An 18,260-nucleotide genomic window follows, 5' to 3' on the forward strand; every position below is an offset into this window, starting at 1 on the left:
ACATCAATAACCCTCCATTTCTCACCTGATGCTAGAGTGAAGGTAACAGGAAACGCTCCTCTCCTGTCACAGATGGGCAGTCACACATGGGAGTGATTCAGTTCTATTAATGCTGGTACTTTTCCCATCTCTTACTGGCATGCTGCCGCTTTCTGCACCACACAACTTTAAAATGATTATCAGACACACATGCAAGAGGTAATAGATCATCTTATCACTCTGTACTTATTTATATTGTTCAGTGAACTTTTAATTCTTTAAAAGAACTCCTTGGGGGGAATTCAATTGCACGCAAATTACCACATCTAGTGGAACCCCTGGGGATATCCAAATAGTCTTGAAGTCAGCATGACGCCAGCACTTATCAGGAATTTTTTAGGGGGGGATCTGCAGAGGTACTGAAAAAAAATAAGTGTGGGCTATGTCGGAGTCATGGCTGCAGGTATTTTGAGCATAGACCACGTTCCGTGGCTGTTGGGGGTTGGGTCGATATAGAGCGATAATTTTTTTGGGGGCTGTTTACAGAAATCTTGTGCAGAGAGTAATGTGTTTTGAGAGAATGGCTAACTTATTCTAGGCTGAGAATGGTCTTGGTAAGAAAAGTAGCTCACGTATTGCGTGAGATCAAAGCTGACGTTTCTTGCGAAAGTCAAGTTGATGTATGTGTTTCTAATTCATTATTTTCTGTAACTATCTCCCTAGGCTTGACGGGAGCAGTAGACGTAATCTGTTTTTGCTTGTGGCGCTTGGCTTTCTTACGTTGTCTATAGGCTCTCTTACACTCAGCCTCTGGCATTTTAGGCTTGTTCGATTCCTTTTGACTCATTATTTCTTCTTGTTTGCATCTGCGGTAGGCTTGAACCTTCCTTAAATTAAGATATTCAGACATTTTGGAAAGTTTCACAAACTTCTTAACTATTTCCCAATTTTTCACAGAGCTAATCAAGCTTTCTCATAAATATTATTACAGATAGCAATAGATCTCACGTAGACTAAAGGAATGACACTTCGTGGTACATGCTGTCATGTGGCGGTCCTGAGTTATACGCCGATAACACAACAAAATGAAGGACGAGGGCGCTGCCCACTATTGCGTCATCTAACCTTGAATGCTCTTTCAGTAAACTATTTGGAACTCTCTTCAACTCAATTATATTTTTGCTAGCTTTTATAGTTTGAAATTATTGAAGGAAGTCTAGTGTTTACAGGTGTCTGGTATACACCTAGTACTGGATCCAAACTCTAGACGTATTCTACGTCAAAATCGCTGATAATTACAGTACCTTGTTTTCGCAATTGCATTAGTGAAAACACAAAGGTCCGTGAATTTATCACGGATTTTATGTGTTTTCACTTGAAAATAGGTAATTTTTCGGGCACAAAAGTCAGGCTCTAATTTGGTTGCCCTCCCCCCAAAAAAGCAATAAAGTCCAATTTTTAACACCCAAAAAATTATAGGGGTAATTGAATGGTGTTGCCTCATTTTGTATTCTTTATTCTTTGTTTATAACTCCTAATTTGCTGTATTCATTTTATTTTGATTTTCCGAATAGTCAAAGGAATTATGGGTACATGGAATATGTAAACCATATTTATTGTAGCATCACCTATAGGGGAGCCCCAACCTCAAATATTCTGTTGGAAGATGGTATTTATTTATTTTGTAGTAAGACGGTAGCTGTAAATCACTATCTTATGCCCACACGTCACTGTTCATGCCCACACTGCAATTTGTTAGACTCCCTCTGCTTCTCACAAAAGGCCCCTGATAATTTCCAACCTGGGTCCATGTGGCTCTTAACTTGGCCCAGCTTTAGTCTCTAGTACTGTAATTGCTGTTGATCAATTAAGCGAAAACATTTTTCCTGATAACGAATTAGTATACTTACTACTCAATACTTGACACTATGTTGCTGTTCTAGTATTATAAAGTATATGAGCCCGAATCCAGGGCTGAATTAATCCTTGGGGGAGCCTGGGGCACTTAATACAGGGGTAGACCCGGGGAAAGGGTGGGTGTACATTAGATTGTGCATACCTCCAAACATGACCCATTCCAGGAGGGACAATATGCTGTCTACCTGGACTTCCCTCTTAATATATGATTGGCATCTCCTGTGTTGAACTATTTAATTGATAAGAACGGTATTTCAACACAGGTGATTGCAATCATATCCTAAGAGTAAAGTCCAGGGTGAGTGCATTTTGTCCCTCATGGAATGGGTCATGTTGGGATGTATGAATTTGTGTATATTAAATTTAAACCAATGATGTACAGTATATTAGATTTAAACTAATAGTTTAATAATGCCTGGGTACAGGTTATAGCTCCACCTAATTGAGAGGCAAATATTTTATAAAGTTTTTTTGTAGTGGAACAAACACAACTGAAATAGCCTTAAAATACACATAGAAAATAAAATCTTTAATTTATCTAGTCACTTGCAATAATAGCATCAGTCTCTGTACTACTTACACACCGAGACAGGACTCAGGAGGACTCTCTGTGTGTGTCTCTCTCTACACCTGAAAGCTCTCATTAGATAACAGGTTACTCAGAACCCAAACACGTAGGCGGGAGGAGGAGACGACGGGATCCCTGGGTCACTTACAGCTTTCTCCCACTCCTATTTTTCCTATGGTTGGGAAGCTCCATCGGCAACTCATGAAACCTGATACTCTTGTGTCTCTGACTGCACTGCATACTGTAATGCTTGCATTCTGGTTGCTTGGTTCTGCTGCTGCACAAGAGGGAGAGCTATTGATGTCAGTGTGCCCTGGCCAGGGGACCTCCTGACAGTGGGTTGGCCTGGGGTACAGTATCCCCTGCACCCCACCTTTAATCTGACTATGTTCAAATGACAGCTAATAGAGAATTTCATACAGCTACAACATTGACTGCAAAACAAAACATGTTAACATTAGTCTTATAAAATAAACAAGCGATTATGGAAAAACTGTGTTAATATAGTTTTATGAATGTAGTTACATATGTTTTCATAGTAGCCTATCTGACCTCCCTGCATATAAAACAAGATTTCTTATTGCTATTCAAATTTTTTTAAATTAAATGCTACATGTTCCGTCAAAGTTCAGGGAGATGGTAATCTGTTGGCGATCCTGCAATTATACTGATAAAGCTGGTATTGTTTTGGATTCCTAACCCATGTCAGCTATTCATATCCAGGTGTGGAATGACATAAATAGTGAGAGACCTGCATGTGACTTAAAGAGATTGACTTCAAATCCAAAACATTTGATCATAATATTAATGATTCTACCAACTGATAAAATGCAAAATAATAAAAAATTATATATATATATATATTTTTTTTTTTTTAAAAGCCTATTTTAGATCCCTGAGCAACCTGCCCGACCTTTCTTACCTATTATTGAATTTGTACTGTGCATGGTCCGAAAATGCAAGTTTTGCCAGTGCAGAGTAGTATGCCTTCAGTTGCATTAAAATTTATGAATAAATCGGCAGAACTGTGGCGTAACGTGTCATTCTCAGGTAAGCAAAGATCAGTGATTGCGTGTTCACACAGATGCAGGTTATGCAGAGCCTGTTTGGAGGTACATTTTTTTGCACACTATAGAGCAGATGAACAGTAAGTACTGGGGATGCTGACTAATAGCAAACCAGACACACATGCAGACTCTTTATACTGGTGAATATATGTATGTTTTCCATGCATGCTTTTTTTTGGGGGGGGGGGGGGGGCAAAATTTACTTTCAATTCTTGATCAGGCTAAAAGGGCACCGACTAGCAGGACAAGATGGCAGCATCTCTACGTGTGCAAACATTTGCTTCTACTGATGAGAAGGGCTTGGCTGAATGTAGGATATGCACACCCCTGGTACCTCCACCATCAGGGGGTGATTGCCGGGAATGTAGTACCAGGCCTTGACAGAGAGAGGGTCCGGTTGCTAGGGGTGTGGATCGATACCGGGCACTGGAGCTCACTACAGCTGGCAAATAGGCAGCGGCATAAAGACTGACAGCGCCAGGGGCATTTTGAACTCAGTGCTGGACATGAGCCAATCAGGGCTCGCGAATGTGCATCCAATCAGGAGCAACTGCAGTGGAGGATCCTGATGATTGGCTGCCGATCTGTGAGCTCTGATTGGCTGATTGTCAGTCTCCATGCCTGCTGCCTGCTTGTTAGCTGTAATGAGCTCCAGGGCCCGCCCCATAGGGAGCGCTGTGCTGCTGGGAGTGATCTGGCTGGCCAGCCTGCCACAACCCCCTATTCTTTGGATCCCGGCCCAGACGTGTGCATGGCTCTGCAGGACAGCAGGCACTGCACATGACTTAGGCTCTGTGGGAGAAACCAAAAGCAGCTATAGAGATGGGGTGTGAGAGGCTGCAGCGTCACAAACATATGAAAGCTCTCTGTGTGGTGTGGTGTGCTGTGCTGTATGTAGGTGCCATTATATTGTAATGGCAGAATAGAGGGAAGTGACTGGTAGGGGGAAGGGGCTAGATATTAAAGACAGAGCAGTAGTATGTGTGTGTGTGGGGGGGGGGGGTACAAGATACAGTATATGGGACAGAGCAGTAGCTTGGGTGGATGAGTGGGCACTGGATGTATGGGACAGAGGGGGCCCTACCAATTTTGTCAGTACCAGGCCCCACAATTTATGATGGCAGCCCTGCATCCCATGGCTCCTAAACGCAGGACCTTTACCTGAGATTGAATGTATGGTGAAATAGATTTGGGGGGGGGTTCTGGTTTAGTGGGTGACTGCAGAAGGTCCTATATTTTCTTTTTACGGGTGCTCTGAGGGTGGCAATACCCAAGAACTCTCCTTTACGTCCAATGGGACATCTTTTGCAAAATCTAGGATCATTTTAACTTATAGGGGGTCATTCCAAGTTGATCGCTCGTTGCCGATTTTCGCAACGGAGCGATTAAGGCTAAAATGCGCATGCGCATGGTACGCAGTGCGCATGCGCTAGGTATTTTAACACAAAACGTAGTAAATTTACTCACGTCCGAACTAAGAATTTTCATCTTTGAAGTGATCGGAGTGTGATTTACAGGAAGTGGGTGTTTCTGGGCGGAAACTGTACCTTTTCTGGGAGTGTGCGGAAAAACGCAGGTGTGTCAGGGAAAAACGCGGGAGTGTCTGGAGAAACGGGGGAGTGGCTGGCCGAACGCAGGGCGTGTTTGTGACGTCAAACCAGGAACGAAACGGCCTGAGCTGATCGCAATCTGTTAGTAGGTCTGGAGCTACTCAGAAACTGCTAAGAATTTTCTATTCGCAATTCTGCTAATCTTTCGTACGCTATTCTGCTAAGCTAAGATACACTCCCAGAGGGCGGCGGCCTAGCGTGTGCAATGCTGCTAAAATCTGCTAGCAAGCGAACAACTCGGAATGACCCCCATAGTACAGTTTACTGTAGGTGCACACATATCCATTCCTTGTGTTACTTTCAGTGGTGCTACTCACATCAGTGTGACCACTTCAGCTGTCAGCGATCATCCCAGGATAACTCCTTTCTATCTCTGTCCACTCCAAGTACCAATAAAAGTGGGAAGGGGAAAATATAGACTGGTGCATTTATGTATATTAATACGACTTGGAGATTTGGAGAACCTTAAAACGGTATGTACAAAATTAAAGCAGAGTTGATGCAGAACAATCAAGTGCATAAGAAGGTAAAACAATATCCCACTGCCAGTTACCTGTACCCTACCTAACTATAGGACTAAAAATGGCACAATATCACTTAATTCACTGATATGCAGGCTAAACTGTGGCATTAACAAACGGTTATTCTTCCATTCACAGAATAGAAGCCTCTAACGTATTGCTGGAATGTTATTCTGTGTAACCAAAATGTGGATTTGGTATTGGTTTTCAAGTCTCTCCCAGAAATTGTTTAATATGTGATTTATTTCCTGTTTACAGTCTGCTTGGCACAGCGTTACCCAGCTGCACAAACTCATTGTTCAGTTACCTCAGGCCTCCATTCGCCACAAAAATGATTTTTCTGGAATGTTTTCGGAGGTACTTGTAATGGAATAAGAAAAGTAATTATAAGATCCCCTGTGGATCAGGCTGCTGCTCAGATCTGCAAAGAAGGCAATTAAATCCTATGACGCTTTCCTCTGGTTCCATGTAGTGTACATATATTGTGCACACGCAAATACTTAAAACAGAGATTTTTTTTTTTCATTCGGCACTTTATCTGAAAGTTGAGTTCCGAAAACAGTGGCTACCATCTGTCTTCAGGGTCTAACTACCAAATGCCAATTAACACTGTATGTTACATTGAAAGGGCCTCATTTATATTGGGGCGAAAGTCCTTTGGTTATCATACTGTACACGTGTACCAAAATTTGGCCATATGTAAATTTGAGTGTACAGTATATTAGACTTTCACACCTTTATCATACCTCCCAACTTCTGAGGTCCCTAAGGAGGGACAGTAACGCATGCCGAAGGTGCGCGTCCAAATTTGGGGGCGTGGTCTCATGGTAAGGGGGCGTGGTCTCACGGTAAGGGGAGCTGCTGGCATGCCCCCTGTCCCTCTCTGTCGGGGAATAGACGCTGTGCGCATGCGCAGAGCATCTATTCACCGCTGCTCTGCTTAAAGCAGCGAGTAACAGGGGGGATCTCCCAACTGCCCCTCACCCACTGGACACTGTGACTGGCGGGTGTAACAGCGGGACAGACTGTGAAAAACGGGACTGTCCCACCAAAATCGGGACAGTTGGGATGTATGCCTATATTTCTGTAGAGACAGAACAACAACAGGCAATCATAAGTCAGTTACAGTAAGAACATGTGCGGAGCTGGCCCTCACCAGTTTGATGCTCTAGGCACAATTTTGGCTGGTTCTACCTAGAACCACCTTTAGTTCCTCCTCTGACCTACCACCCCTTTCCCAGCACAGCACCCATCACCACAGTTCACAGCAGCAGTCAGTAACACCCATCACCCCTCACCCATAGCAATCCTCATTTTAGTGCCCGACACTGTAAAGAGCATTGGCCCAATATTTGAAATAGGGACAGTGCGCACCAAAAAGGACACTAACAAAAAAAGTGGCATGTTCTTACTGGGAAGGGGCATGGACACACAATAGTACCCTCAATTCAAATTATGTTACCAGTAGTGTAACCTTATTCATATTATATCACACTATAGTGTACCTTATTCACATTACATCACATAATAGTGTTCCTTACTCACATTATGGCTTAGAGTAGTGCCCCTTATGCACATTACACCACACCGTATTGCTCCTTATTCACATTACACCACACCGTATTGCTCTTTATTCACATTACACCACACCGCATTGCTCTTTGTAATGCACCTTACACATATGCCACACATTATTACACTCCAATCTGCTTCTGCATCCCCTGTTAAGGGTAACACACAGAGAGGTTGTCAGTAAGGATAACACACAGAAAAGATATCAGTAAGGGTAGCTCACAGAGGGGGTGCCAGTAAAGATAACACACAGAATATGTCAGTAAGGGTAACAGAGAGAGGTGTCAGTGAGGGTAACACACAGAAAAGATGTCAGTAAGGGTAACACGCAGTGGGGGTGCCAGTAAGAATAACACACATAATCTGTCAGTAAGGATAACACAGAGAGAGGTGTCAGTGAGGGTAACACACAGAAAATATGTCCGTAAGGGTAACTCACAGAGGGAGTGCCTGTAAGGATAACACACAGAATCTGCCAGTAAGGATAACACAGAGAGAGGTGTCAGTGAGGGTAACACACAGAAAAGATGCCCATAAGGGTAACTCACAGAGGGAGTGCCAGTAAGAATAACACACAGAATCTGTCAGTAAGGGTAACACAGAGAGAGGTGTCAGTGAGGGTAACACACAGAAAAGATGCCATAAGGGTAACTCACAGAGGGAGTGCCTGTAAGGATAACACACATAATCTGTCAGTAAGGGTAACACAGAGAGAGGTGTCAGTGTGGGTAACACACAGAAAAGATGTCAGTAAGGGTAACTCACAGAGGGGGTGCCAGTAAGAATAACACACAGAAGATGTCAGTAAGGGTAACACAGGGAGAGGTGTCAGTGAGGGTAACACAGAGAGAAGATATCTGTAAGGGATATATGTAAACCAGAAGGAGGATGTCAGTAAGGTAAACACACAGAAAGGGTGACTCACACAGAGAGGATGTCAGTAATACCACTTTCACACCGTCTGAGGCGGTGACACGGGAGCTCCCAGTGTGCGACCCGCCTCAGTACCCCTTTCACACCGTAGACTGCAACCTGGCATAATGCCGGGTTGGTGATGCCAGCGGTGACGTGGCGTGGGCGGTGCTGGGAGATCACATGATCTCCAAGCGCCGCCAGTCCACACACTGAAACACTGAACGGGAAATGGGTCGCACTGACCCGGCTCCCGTTCACACCGCACAGCGAACCGGGTTGACGAGTTCAACCCTGTTCGCTAAGAGGGTTAAAATACCGGGTCGCTCAACCTGGTTTATTGTCCCTGGTAACTTTCAAACCGCACAGGAACACGGGTTATGCGCACTCATGTGCCAATAACCCGTGTTCAAAGCTGCTGGTGTGAAAGGGGTGTAAAGGTACTGTAACTCACACAGACAGGGTATCAATAAGGGTTACTCACACAGAGGGTGTCAATACACAAGAGAGGACTATTGTCTCTTGTGCATTGCATTTTCTTATTGGTTTCTTCCATTGACACATTTGTTTTCATGTTCACTCCAGATGACCCATTTTTCCCATAAGCTGTGTACACACTGGCCGATATATCGGGCATTCAATTGAATGGCTGATGTAACGTGGACGCGTCGGCGGTTGTTTACCAGTGGTATGTCTGTGAATGACTTTGTTCAGACATACCATGTCTGCTGTGCAGCACAGCATATGGGTGATGTATCTGCTGATATATTTGCACATCGTGCTGTGTGATCTGTCAAAAACCTGCAGTTAACATATTAACTTAGTATAAAATACACTTCAAAGCCACATGAAGTATTTAATACAGACAGCTGCATTGTTAATTTTGACAAATATTTTTAAGTTAGTTTTAGTCTTACTTAAAATTGTAGTTTGTTTTGTTTAAAGTCACATTTTCATATTTTTATTTTGCTTTGTTTTAGTCAAGATTTAGTCAGTGGATCTTAATTTTAATTTGAGTCTAATTTTAGACAATGTTTTAGTCATAACTTTTTGCAACAGTTTAATCATTCTGTAATCGATTTTGCTGAACATTTCTCTAAAATTCCCTTGAAAAGTTTGCATATCTTTAATTATGTGTTTAGTCATCGAGGATCAGTAGGGTGAGAATGTATTACATACTGAGTTTGACTTACCGTTGTGTTCCCATGTACTGTATCATATACAAATGAATTTCTTGAGTTTGTTAGAACAAGAAAGTGCAATACACAATCGTATTTCCTTTACGGCACGTCATATTTTTTTTTTTTGCAAATTCAGTATCTAGAACACGTACGTAATTGTTCTTTAAAAATGTATGCAGGCTCAATCTGCATGCAGGCTCAATCTATTGGGTTGCTCGCTTCACCGCTGTGTGAACTGTGAAGTGAGCGCCCCCCCACCCCCCGCTCAGCACATCGCGCCGTGCTGAGCGGGGGGGAGAGATGTGTGTTAAGATCGCTCAGCACACATCTCTCCCGTCAGTACCCCTCTTTACAGTCTAATGCAGGAGATTTCACATGCATAGTGCTGATAAAGTGAAAATTACTTCTCCGATGTGCTCAGGATGTAAGCAACATAAATCATAGAGGGGATATTTTAAAGAGCAGTTATAGATAGTTAGTTTGGCCAGTTATGACCTTTGCAATTAGGGCATAGGTTTTACATGGACCTAATTAGAATCTTTGTGTGACTGTAAATAGGATACTAGCATTAAACAATAAAAAAAATATGGGCCTGATGAGAAGTGAAAAGAGTAGAGAAGTGGACCAGTGGAGAAGTTGCCCATATCAAGCAATCAGCATCTACCTATCATTTTGTAGAATGTACTTGATAAATGAAACCTCAAAGCTGATTGGTTTATATGAGCAACTTCTCAAGTGGTCCACTTTTCTACTCTTTTCATGACTTATTACATGGAACCCTACAGTATGTTTGAGATTGGTTGTACATAACATTAACTCACAGCTAAACTAAACTGATTTTTTTTTCCTTTGTGCCTGGTCAAGCTTAATTAGATAGTGTTTCACAGTATTTGATGTTTTTTTTTGTTTAAACATTGAATATTACTGTGTTGTGAGCTTGCCATTCATATGGAAAACAGTTACAATTGAACAAATTCAAACCTGTTAAATTCAGCTTGAATTTAGCTCAAATGTTTTAAAAATTATAAGTCTGAGCATTTATTATCATTTTTTACACTTTAGACCAGGTTTGACTATTCCGTGTGATACTAACTTTGAAACATTTTAGAGCATCTCTAATCATATTTTCATATGTAAAGCACTCAAGTTTGATAACAAACGATATCATGTGTAGTCAAACCACAATAATAGTAACCTTATTGCTTGTCATCTTCTTTTCAAAGTGTGGAAAGCCACTTCCAGGCCTTTCAAAACAAGAAGATTGCTGTGGAACAGTGGGAACTTCCTGGGGTTACAGCAAATGCATGAAATGTCCAAAGAAAGCTAGTAAGTACTCTCTGTGTAAGTTGTATGTATAGTAATAGGGCAATTAACATGAGCTAGACTGATTTTCACTGTATAAATTGTAGTTATAAAATGTGTTTTGCATGTTCTCAGTCCAGTGCTGAGACTATTTTTTTCATATTTTGCCATAGTCACGTTCATTAAATAGTATCACTATTTTTTTTATTTATTTAGAAACCACTGAAATTATACCTTTTTCAGAAGTTTTTGCATTTTCAGAAATAGTATTTGTCTTTCTCTTACGTCCTAGCAGATACTGGGAATCCATGTAGTACCATGGGGTATAGACGGGTCCACTAGTAGCCTTGGGCACTTTAAGAATTTAATAGTGTGCGCTGGCTCCTCCCTCTATGCCCCTCCTACCAGACTCAGTTTAGAAAATGTGACCGGAGGAGCCGGTCACGTCGCTGGAAGCTCCTGAAGAGTTTTCTGCATTTATTTTATCTGTTATTTTCAGGCAGGTCTGGATGGCACCAGCCTGCTGCTTCTTGGGACATGAGGGGGGGGGGGGGGGGGTAACGGTCCAGCTTCTTGAAGGGTTAATGGTCCCATTCCCCGCTGACAGGACACTAGCTCCTGAGGGAACTATTCGCACGCCCCACCACGGCAAGCATACATTCCCGCAGCACACCACCACCCCTAACAGAGCCAGAAGATAGAAAAGTGGTGAGTGCTAAGCCGGCGTCCCGGTTAGGGGGTCGCCGGCCATTATGAGGGTATGGAGATGCATGGCTTCTACGGGGGCGTTGGAGTCACCAGACTCAGTACACAGTGCGGACATACTGCTTCCAAGGGAGCGAACCGAGTCTAAGTACACTATGGGTGTACACAGTACCCAGACTGGCATTACAGACTTAAAAGGCGACTGGCTCCATTTTAAGCACTAACATTACCTCAACCAGAATAAAAAAGTGGGAAGACCGCGTGCCATTGAAGGGGCGTGGCTTCACTATGAGCAGATCCAGCAGCTCACCAGCGTCATTTTCCTCTGCAGTGGCCAAGATGCTGACTGACAGGGACGCACAGCTCCTCCGGAGAAACTCCAGATTAATTCAGCGGTACAAGGGGCTCATAGCAGGGGGGGAGCGCTTACTAGTGTACTTAGTCCCCAATCTGGGAACTTAGTCTGCGACCCGGCTAAGCTTGGCATTACCAGTAAGGGCACTGTGTGCTGGCTCCAGGCTATTTCTGTGTCTCTCTTCAAGGGCACTTTGTGGGTTAATTGTGCATTTAACATTTTCCTGTGTGTGTGTGCTGTCACTGTCATAGTATGTCAGACAAAGAGTGTGTTTCCTATAAGGCACAGTGTTCCTCTTCTCCAGGGGGTTCACTGCAGTGTACTCAGTGCTGTGTACCTTCCCAAGCTAGCGGGACGGAGCTAGCTTGGCTGGATTCCATTAGGGGATTGATTTCCAATATCTCTTCAAATTATCCCACAATGAGAAAGAGACACAATACTTAAGAAAATCGATGACTGAGTTTATGAACAGAGACTCAGTACCCAAACCAGCGTCTCAGTCTCCTACCATTTGTCCGCAAAAACGTCCTTTGGCCCATATCCTGCAGTCTAACTCTGATGATAAGGGGTCAGACATGGAGGAGGGTGAGGTAGACTCAGAGGTGGGGGTGGCTACTCATAGGGAATAGAGGCTCTCATAGAAGCTATCAGTGAAGTTCTACATATCCCTGATAAGGTAACAGAGGAGACTAAGGACTCTGATTTTAATTAAAAAAAAAAAAAAAGAAATCCTCAGCCACTTTTCCTGTGTCAAAGGAACTAAATACCCTGCTTGAAGAACCGTGGGTTAATTCTGATAGCAAATTTCGAATCCCTAAAAGTTTGATATCATCTTTTCCCTTTCCTCCTGGGGATAGGAAAAAATGGGAAAATCCACCGATAGTGGATGCATCAGTTTCTGGGCTGTCACGGAAAATTGTATTGCCTGTCCCGGGTGCAGTCTGCCTAAAGGACATGGCTGATCGCAGAATTGAGAATGCACTCAAGTTTTTGTATACAGCTGCTGGAGTGACCCAGAGACCCACTGTAGCATGTGGGTGGATTACTAAAGCCATCGCCAAATAGTCGGGTAACCTAATTGAGGGGTTAGGTACCTTGCATTAGGGGGAGATTATTTTACTCCTGCAACATATACAGGACTCTGCAAATTTTATGGTGGAAGCCATAAAAGAAATAGGATTGCTTAATGCACGCACCACTGCTATGGCAGTGTCAGCACGCAGAGGCCAGTGGATTGCTGACGTGGACTCCAGGAAAGGAGTGGAAGGCCTAACCTTCACAGGAGAGGCCTTATTTGGAGATGAACTAGACAAATGGATCTCCAGGGCTACTGCGGGTAAGTCCACGTATCTTCCTTCTGCAGCTCCCCCAGCCAGGAAGGCCTACTCAGGACCTATTACAAGTAAACAAATTAAATAGCAGCGCTAAATGGAATAAATGTAAATATGAAGGATTGAGTGAAAAAATTAATCACAGTTTAATTATACATATTTCTAAAAACACATAGAAAACCATAATATGGCCACTTATATGATTAACCACTTAAAATGACCGCTGCCTTTCTGGTGTAGTCCGTTCTTAATATTACGTGGACTGGCAAAGACTTTGATGATAAAACACTGGAAATAAACCAAAGGTGTAGTCCCACATAGGTCATTACCACAATGAGCCGCTGGAGGTGTAGTCCCTTGAAATTGTCCTTTTATTGGACCCAGACCCAGGCAAGGGTTTAGAGGGATCCTCACTGCATTGCGGTATCCTCCTGTTGTGCAAAGGACGGGTGGTATTCCAGATGAATTAATTCTTTGTAAGTTTTGCGCTCCAGTCCTGGTCCGGAGACACCAAGGCAGCTGAAATAGCAGGAAATAGTCTTGCCTAGGAGACGAAACGCGTTGACGCCCACTCCACATCGGTCTCTGTTTGGTCTCATCCGTCCGTGGAACGGACCTACCGCTGCACACAGCCACAGCATTTATCCGCACGCTGTACACCAGGTGCTCCAGCTGACTGCCAGCCGCAGTTCACTATCCGAAAGGCAGCAGTCCAGAGCTTGAAGTCGGCGGTGTCCTGCAGTACTTCACGTCAGTTTCTTACCATCACAAAAGCCGGCGAGTATCAGCTAATTACCGCATACGGCTGTCTGCAGTGGCTTCAATCTCATCCGTTTCTCCATTTGATTTCACCGGGTGTCTGCCTATGTCCTCCGCAGTGGGGTCAATTACCCGTGGTGTGGAAGTAATCACAGTAACTGCCTGACAAGGCCATCAATCAGTGAAGCTGTTTTTACGAATGGAACGGTAACTCTATTCTATCAAATATCCACATGTGCATTTTACTGCAAAACGAACCCTGTATCCAAACATTCCAGAAATCAGCACATTGGTAACTATCTATTACAACTAATATATACTATTCACAGAGAGACTGCATTATCATATTTGCGGGACTTTTTATTATTATCCAGTTTTTTGACACTGGGACGCCAGTGCTTAATAATCTAATTTCTACCAAACAGAACCAACAAGTTATTTTTAGAATATATAACATATTGTTTATATTGTCTATATAGAGAGCAATATTGCTATAAAGTTTATGTATGTATGTGTCTTATGCTGCTAATTTTTAAGATCAAATATAAAAGTGGATATTTATAATTGAAGTTGTACTGAGTCAATCATTATACATGACAGACTGCACACTGATATAACATAGTGTTTTTTGGCGCAGAGTAAACTTTTTCTTTGTTTGTTTCATATAATCTTAAGCGACCTAGCAAGTTGCTTCTACTCAGCTGCCTACTCACAAAAAAAAAATGTTATTCACTTTTAATTAAAAGTTTGATATATATGTATTTATTCTTTGACTTTTAGAACTAGCGCCGGTTCAGCAGATCTGTGACAATTGTCCAGGTCTGCAGCCCTTTAACTCTGTGGGTCTACCAACTGGTGTACGTTTTTCCTCCACTTCTTCTGATCCCAACAATTCTAAAAAGAATAAAAAGGGAAAAGTTTCAAGCAATCCTCATTGTTCTGGACCGGCCTCGAAGGGCCTGGTATGCGGATCTTCTCGAGATGCTGATAGAAGATCCGTGGCCTCTACCTCTTCGCGAGGATCTTCTGCAACAGGGCCCGTTTGTCTATCAAGACTTACCGCTACGTTTAACGGCATGGAAGTTGAACGGCTGATTCTAGCCAGGAGAGGGATTCCTGACAAGGTCATGCCGACAATGATCCAAGCCAGGAAGGGGGTAACGTCAAAACATTACCACCGTATATGGAAGAATACGTCTCTTTGTGGGAGAGCAGACAATATTCTGTGGTGGAATTTCATCTGGGACATTTCCTGCTTTTTCTGCAATCGGGAGTGGATGTGGGCCTACGCCTAGCCTCTATTAAAGTCCAGATTTCGGCTTTGTCTATTTTCTTTCCCTGAGATCCAGACGTTCTTGAAAGGTGTTCTGTATATCCAGCCTCCCTTTGTGCCTCCTACAGCACCTTGGGATCTCAATTTGGTGCTGCAGTTCCTCCAGTCAGAATGGTTTGAACCGTTACAGGAAGTTGACGTAAAGTACCTTATGTGGAAGACCGTCACACTGTTGTCCTTGGCCTCAGCAAGACGTGTGTCGGAGCTAGGGGCGTTGTCTCACAGGAGTCCCTTCTTAATTTTCCATGAGGACAGAGCTGAACTCGGAACTTGTCAGCAATTTCTTCCTAAGGTGGTGTCCGCTTTTCACATCAACCAACCTATTGTGGTTCTAGCTGTGACAGACACCTCTGCTACTTCAAAGTTTTTGGATCTTGTGAGGTATTTGAAGGTGTATGTAAAGAGAACAGCTCATCAGAGAAATTCTCTATGATCCCAATAAAATTGGGTGTCCTGCTTCAAAGCAGTCTATCGCACGCTGGATTAGGCGCACTATCCAGCATGGTTATTCCACGTCAGGATTGCCAGTTCCAAAATCTGTACAGGCCCACTCTACTAGGACGGTGGGTTCTTCTTGGCGGCTGCCTGGGGTGTCTCAGCTTTACAGCTCTGCCGAGCAGCTACTTGGTCAGATTTGAACACCTTTGCAAAGTTTTACAAGTTCGATACTTTTGCCTCTAAGGACCTTCAGTTTGGTCAATCAGTTCTGCAGGAACCTCAGCACTCTCCCACCCGTTTTGGGAGCTTTGGCACTTCCCCATGGTACTAAATGGATTTCCAGTATCCACTAGCACATAAGAGAAAATAGGATTTGAATTACCTACCAGTAAATCCTTTTCTCGTAGTCCGTAGAGGATACTGGGCGCCCACCCGCTGCTTCGTTTTTTCCTGCACTGTTACTTGGTTAAGTACACTGGTTTGATCAGCTGTTGCTGTTCATGTTTCAAGTTTGGTTAGCATGGTTTTCCTATTGTTCCGTGTGCTGGTTCGTAATCTCACCACTTTCCTTATTTATCCTTCTCTCAAAGTATGTCCGTCTCCTCGGGCACAGTTTCCTAGACTGAGTCTGGTAGGAGCGGCTTAGCGGGAGGAGCCACTATCAAATACTTAAAGTGTCCAAGGCTCCTAGTGGACTCGTCTGTACCCCATGGTACTAAATGGATTCCCAGTATCCTCTACGGACTACGAGAAAAGGATTTACTGGTAGGTAATTAAAATCCAATTTTTACACCTTCTGAATGGTCAACAAAGAAATACTTTGAGAAACTTGCTTCAGCAGGATTTTATACAGAGGTTTTCATAATATAATCTTTGCTCAGCAATTATAATGCATATAATGCATGTCATGTTCTTACCTATACTGTATGGTGGTGTCTTTACAATGGGGGACTGCTGATGATATTGAGCCTCCCAAGAAAGTGTCTGTCTTGAGCCAGTATTCAGAATGCATATAGGAGACCATGTGGTATGGAAGCCATCTGTGTAGCAACATTATAGAACAGTTGGAATTACAGCGCTCAATAGATCTAGTCTGCATGCTGTCTTTAGCAGCTACTAATATTATGAGGTGTCCCAACCTTATGTATAACAAACATTTTAAATATAGTATTTTGGGTGCTCCAAACAAGCCCCACATGATATCTGCAGCAAAGGGAATAATTATACAGATGTGTTCTCATACACCTAGCCTCAATGCACCATGCGTCGTGAGATACCTCATGCGAGTGAGCTGTGCCGAGCTGCATCTTTTTCACTCATAGTCGCAATCCACTTCACGAGATTGCACTGATTCATTTGATATGCAACATTTATGTATCTGTGGGTAATTGAGTCTCCAAGGGGGAGATGTACTAATCAGTGAAAAGAGTGGTGAAGTGAGCCAGTGGAGAAATTGCCTATGGCAACCAATCAGCATTGAAATAACATTTATAATTTTTATTTGCATACTATAAAATTATACAGAGCAGCTGATTGGTTGCCATGGGCAACTTCTGCACTGGCTCACTTCTCCACTCTTTTCACTGCTTAGTACATCTCCCCTTGAATCTGTATATGAAGCAAAACAGAACTTGGAATGAAAAAAAACCAAGGCTGTTGTATCGTAGAACAGATTAAACCTCAGTCACATATCAAATGAATCAGTGCAGTCTCATGAAGCAGTTTGTCGCATCGCATTGTGATTAAGACACATGTTTGAGCGAAAAGATGCTCAGAGCAAGTCGACTCTCAAGGGACCTGGAGCACCGAGAAGAAATATTTGCCGCGACTGCAGCAATAGTGAATAAGAACAAATCTGTAGTATGGATTTCTATGCAAAACGTCTGTGAGGGGGCATGGGACAGTTGGCATGTTTTGCATAGCCACAGAAAGGAATTGCACCATTGGGAACACTTGTGCAGTCACATAACAATCCAGTACATAACAAGGAGCTAATTACAAAGGGCTGATGAGGATCGCTGATTCATTTATTATTGTAGAAACTCCGAGGACCTGACTCATCATGAGTGTTTTCACCGTGGGCAAGTGTATGAATCATGTACAGTTTGACAATAAAGTGCAACTTGGTGCCGCTCACACTGAATCATATCCAATCTCTCAGGTTATTCTCAAACTTATTTCATGTTTTGAATGCAACTGAAGAGAAAACAATACAATTATGAATCCCAGCATAGCATTTGTTATTCTTGCACATTCCCTGCAGGTTACCATTTTGTATGTTTCCAGTCAGGACACGGCTAGTGCTTAGCAATAATCTGCGAGCAGACCGCGACTCCACAGGGTACATGTCTTTTCAAATCAAAGGGCTTGGCATCAGAGCATGTAAAGTGTATCTGAAAGTCTTGAAGTTTACTGGAAAAATCTATTCAGGCTAGTTTCTAATGAAAAAAGGAAACTTACTGTACATGCCTACCAGACTCTGCAAGTAATGAGATTTTCTGCTTATTGTTACATAAAAGTTAATCGAATAACTTTTCCTTTTTATTTTTAACAGCATTGCACCTGGATAAAAGTAGATTTCATGCTCAGCATTTTACTATTTGCTACTTGACGATGGTGTAAGAGCCTTCTAGCTAGCATATAGCAATGACAAAGGACTGATTATCTGCAACCTATTACTTCTGATAAATATTATTATTATAAGAGAAAA

At 42.8% G+C, this 18,260-nt stretch overlaps 1 protein-coding gene across 5 annotated transcripts in view; it reads left to right on the plus strand.

Annotated features, from left to right (window-relative positions):
• Positions 1–18,260, plus strand: part of LTBP1 (latent transforming growth factor beta binding protein 1) — a 660,590-nt gene that overhangs the window by 381,177 nt on the left and 261,153 nt on the right. For all 5 annotated transcript variants that reach the window (XM_063917963.1, XM_063917960.1, XM_063917961.1 and 2 more), the window contains one exon: positions 10,551–10,653. In XM_063917963.1, coding sequence (XP_063774033.1) covers positions 10,551–10,653 — 103 coding nt within the window. The remainder of the gene's footprint in view (positions 1–10,550; positions 10,654–18,260) is intronic.

This window comes from Pseudophryne corroboree, chromosome 4 (genome assembly GCF_028390025.1).
Source record: "Pseudophryne corroboree isolate aPseCor3 chromosome 4, aPseCor3.hap2, whole genome shotgun sequence".
Classification (NCBI taxonomy): domain Eukaryota; kingdom Metazoa; phylum Chordata; class Amphibia; order Anura; family Myobatrachidae; genus Pseudophryne; species Pseudophryne corroboree.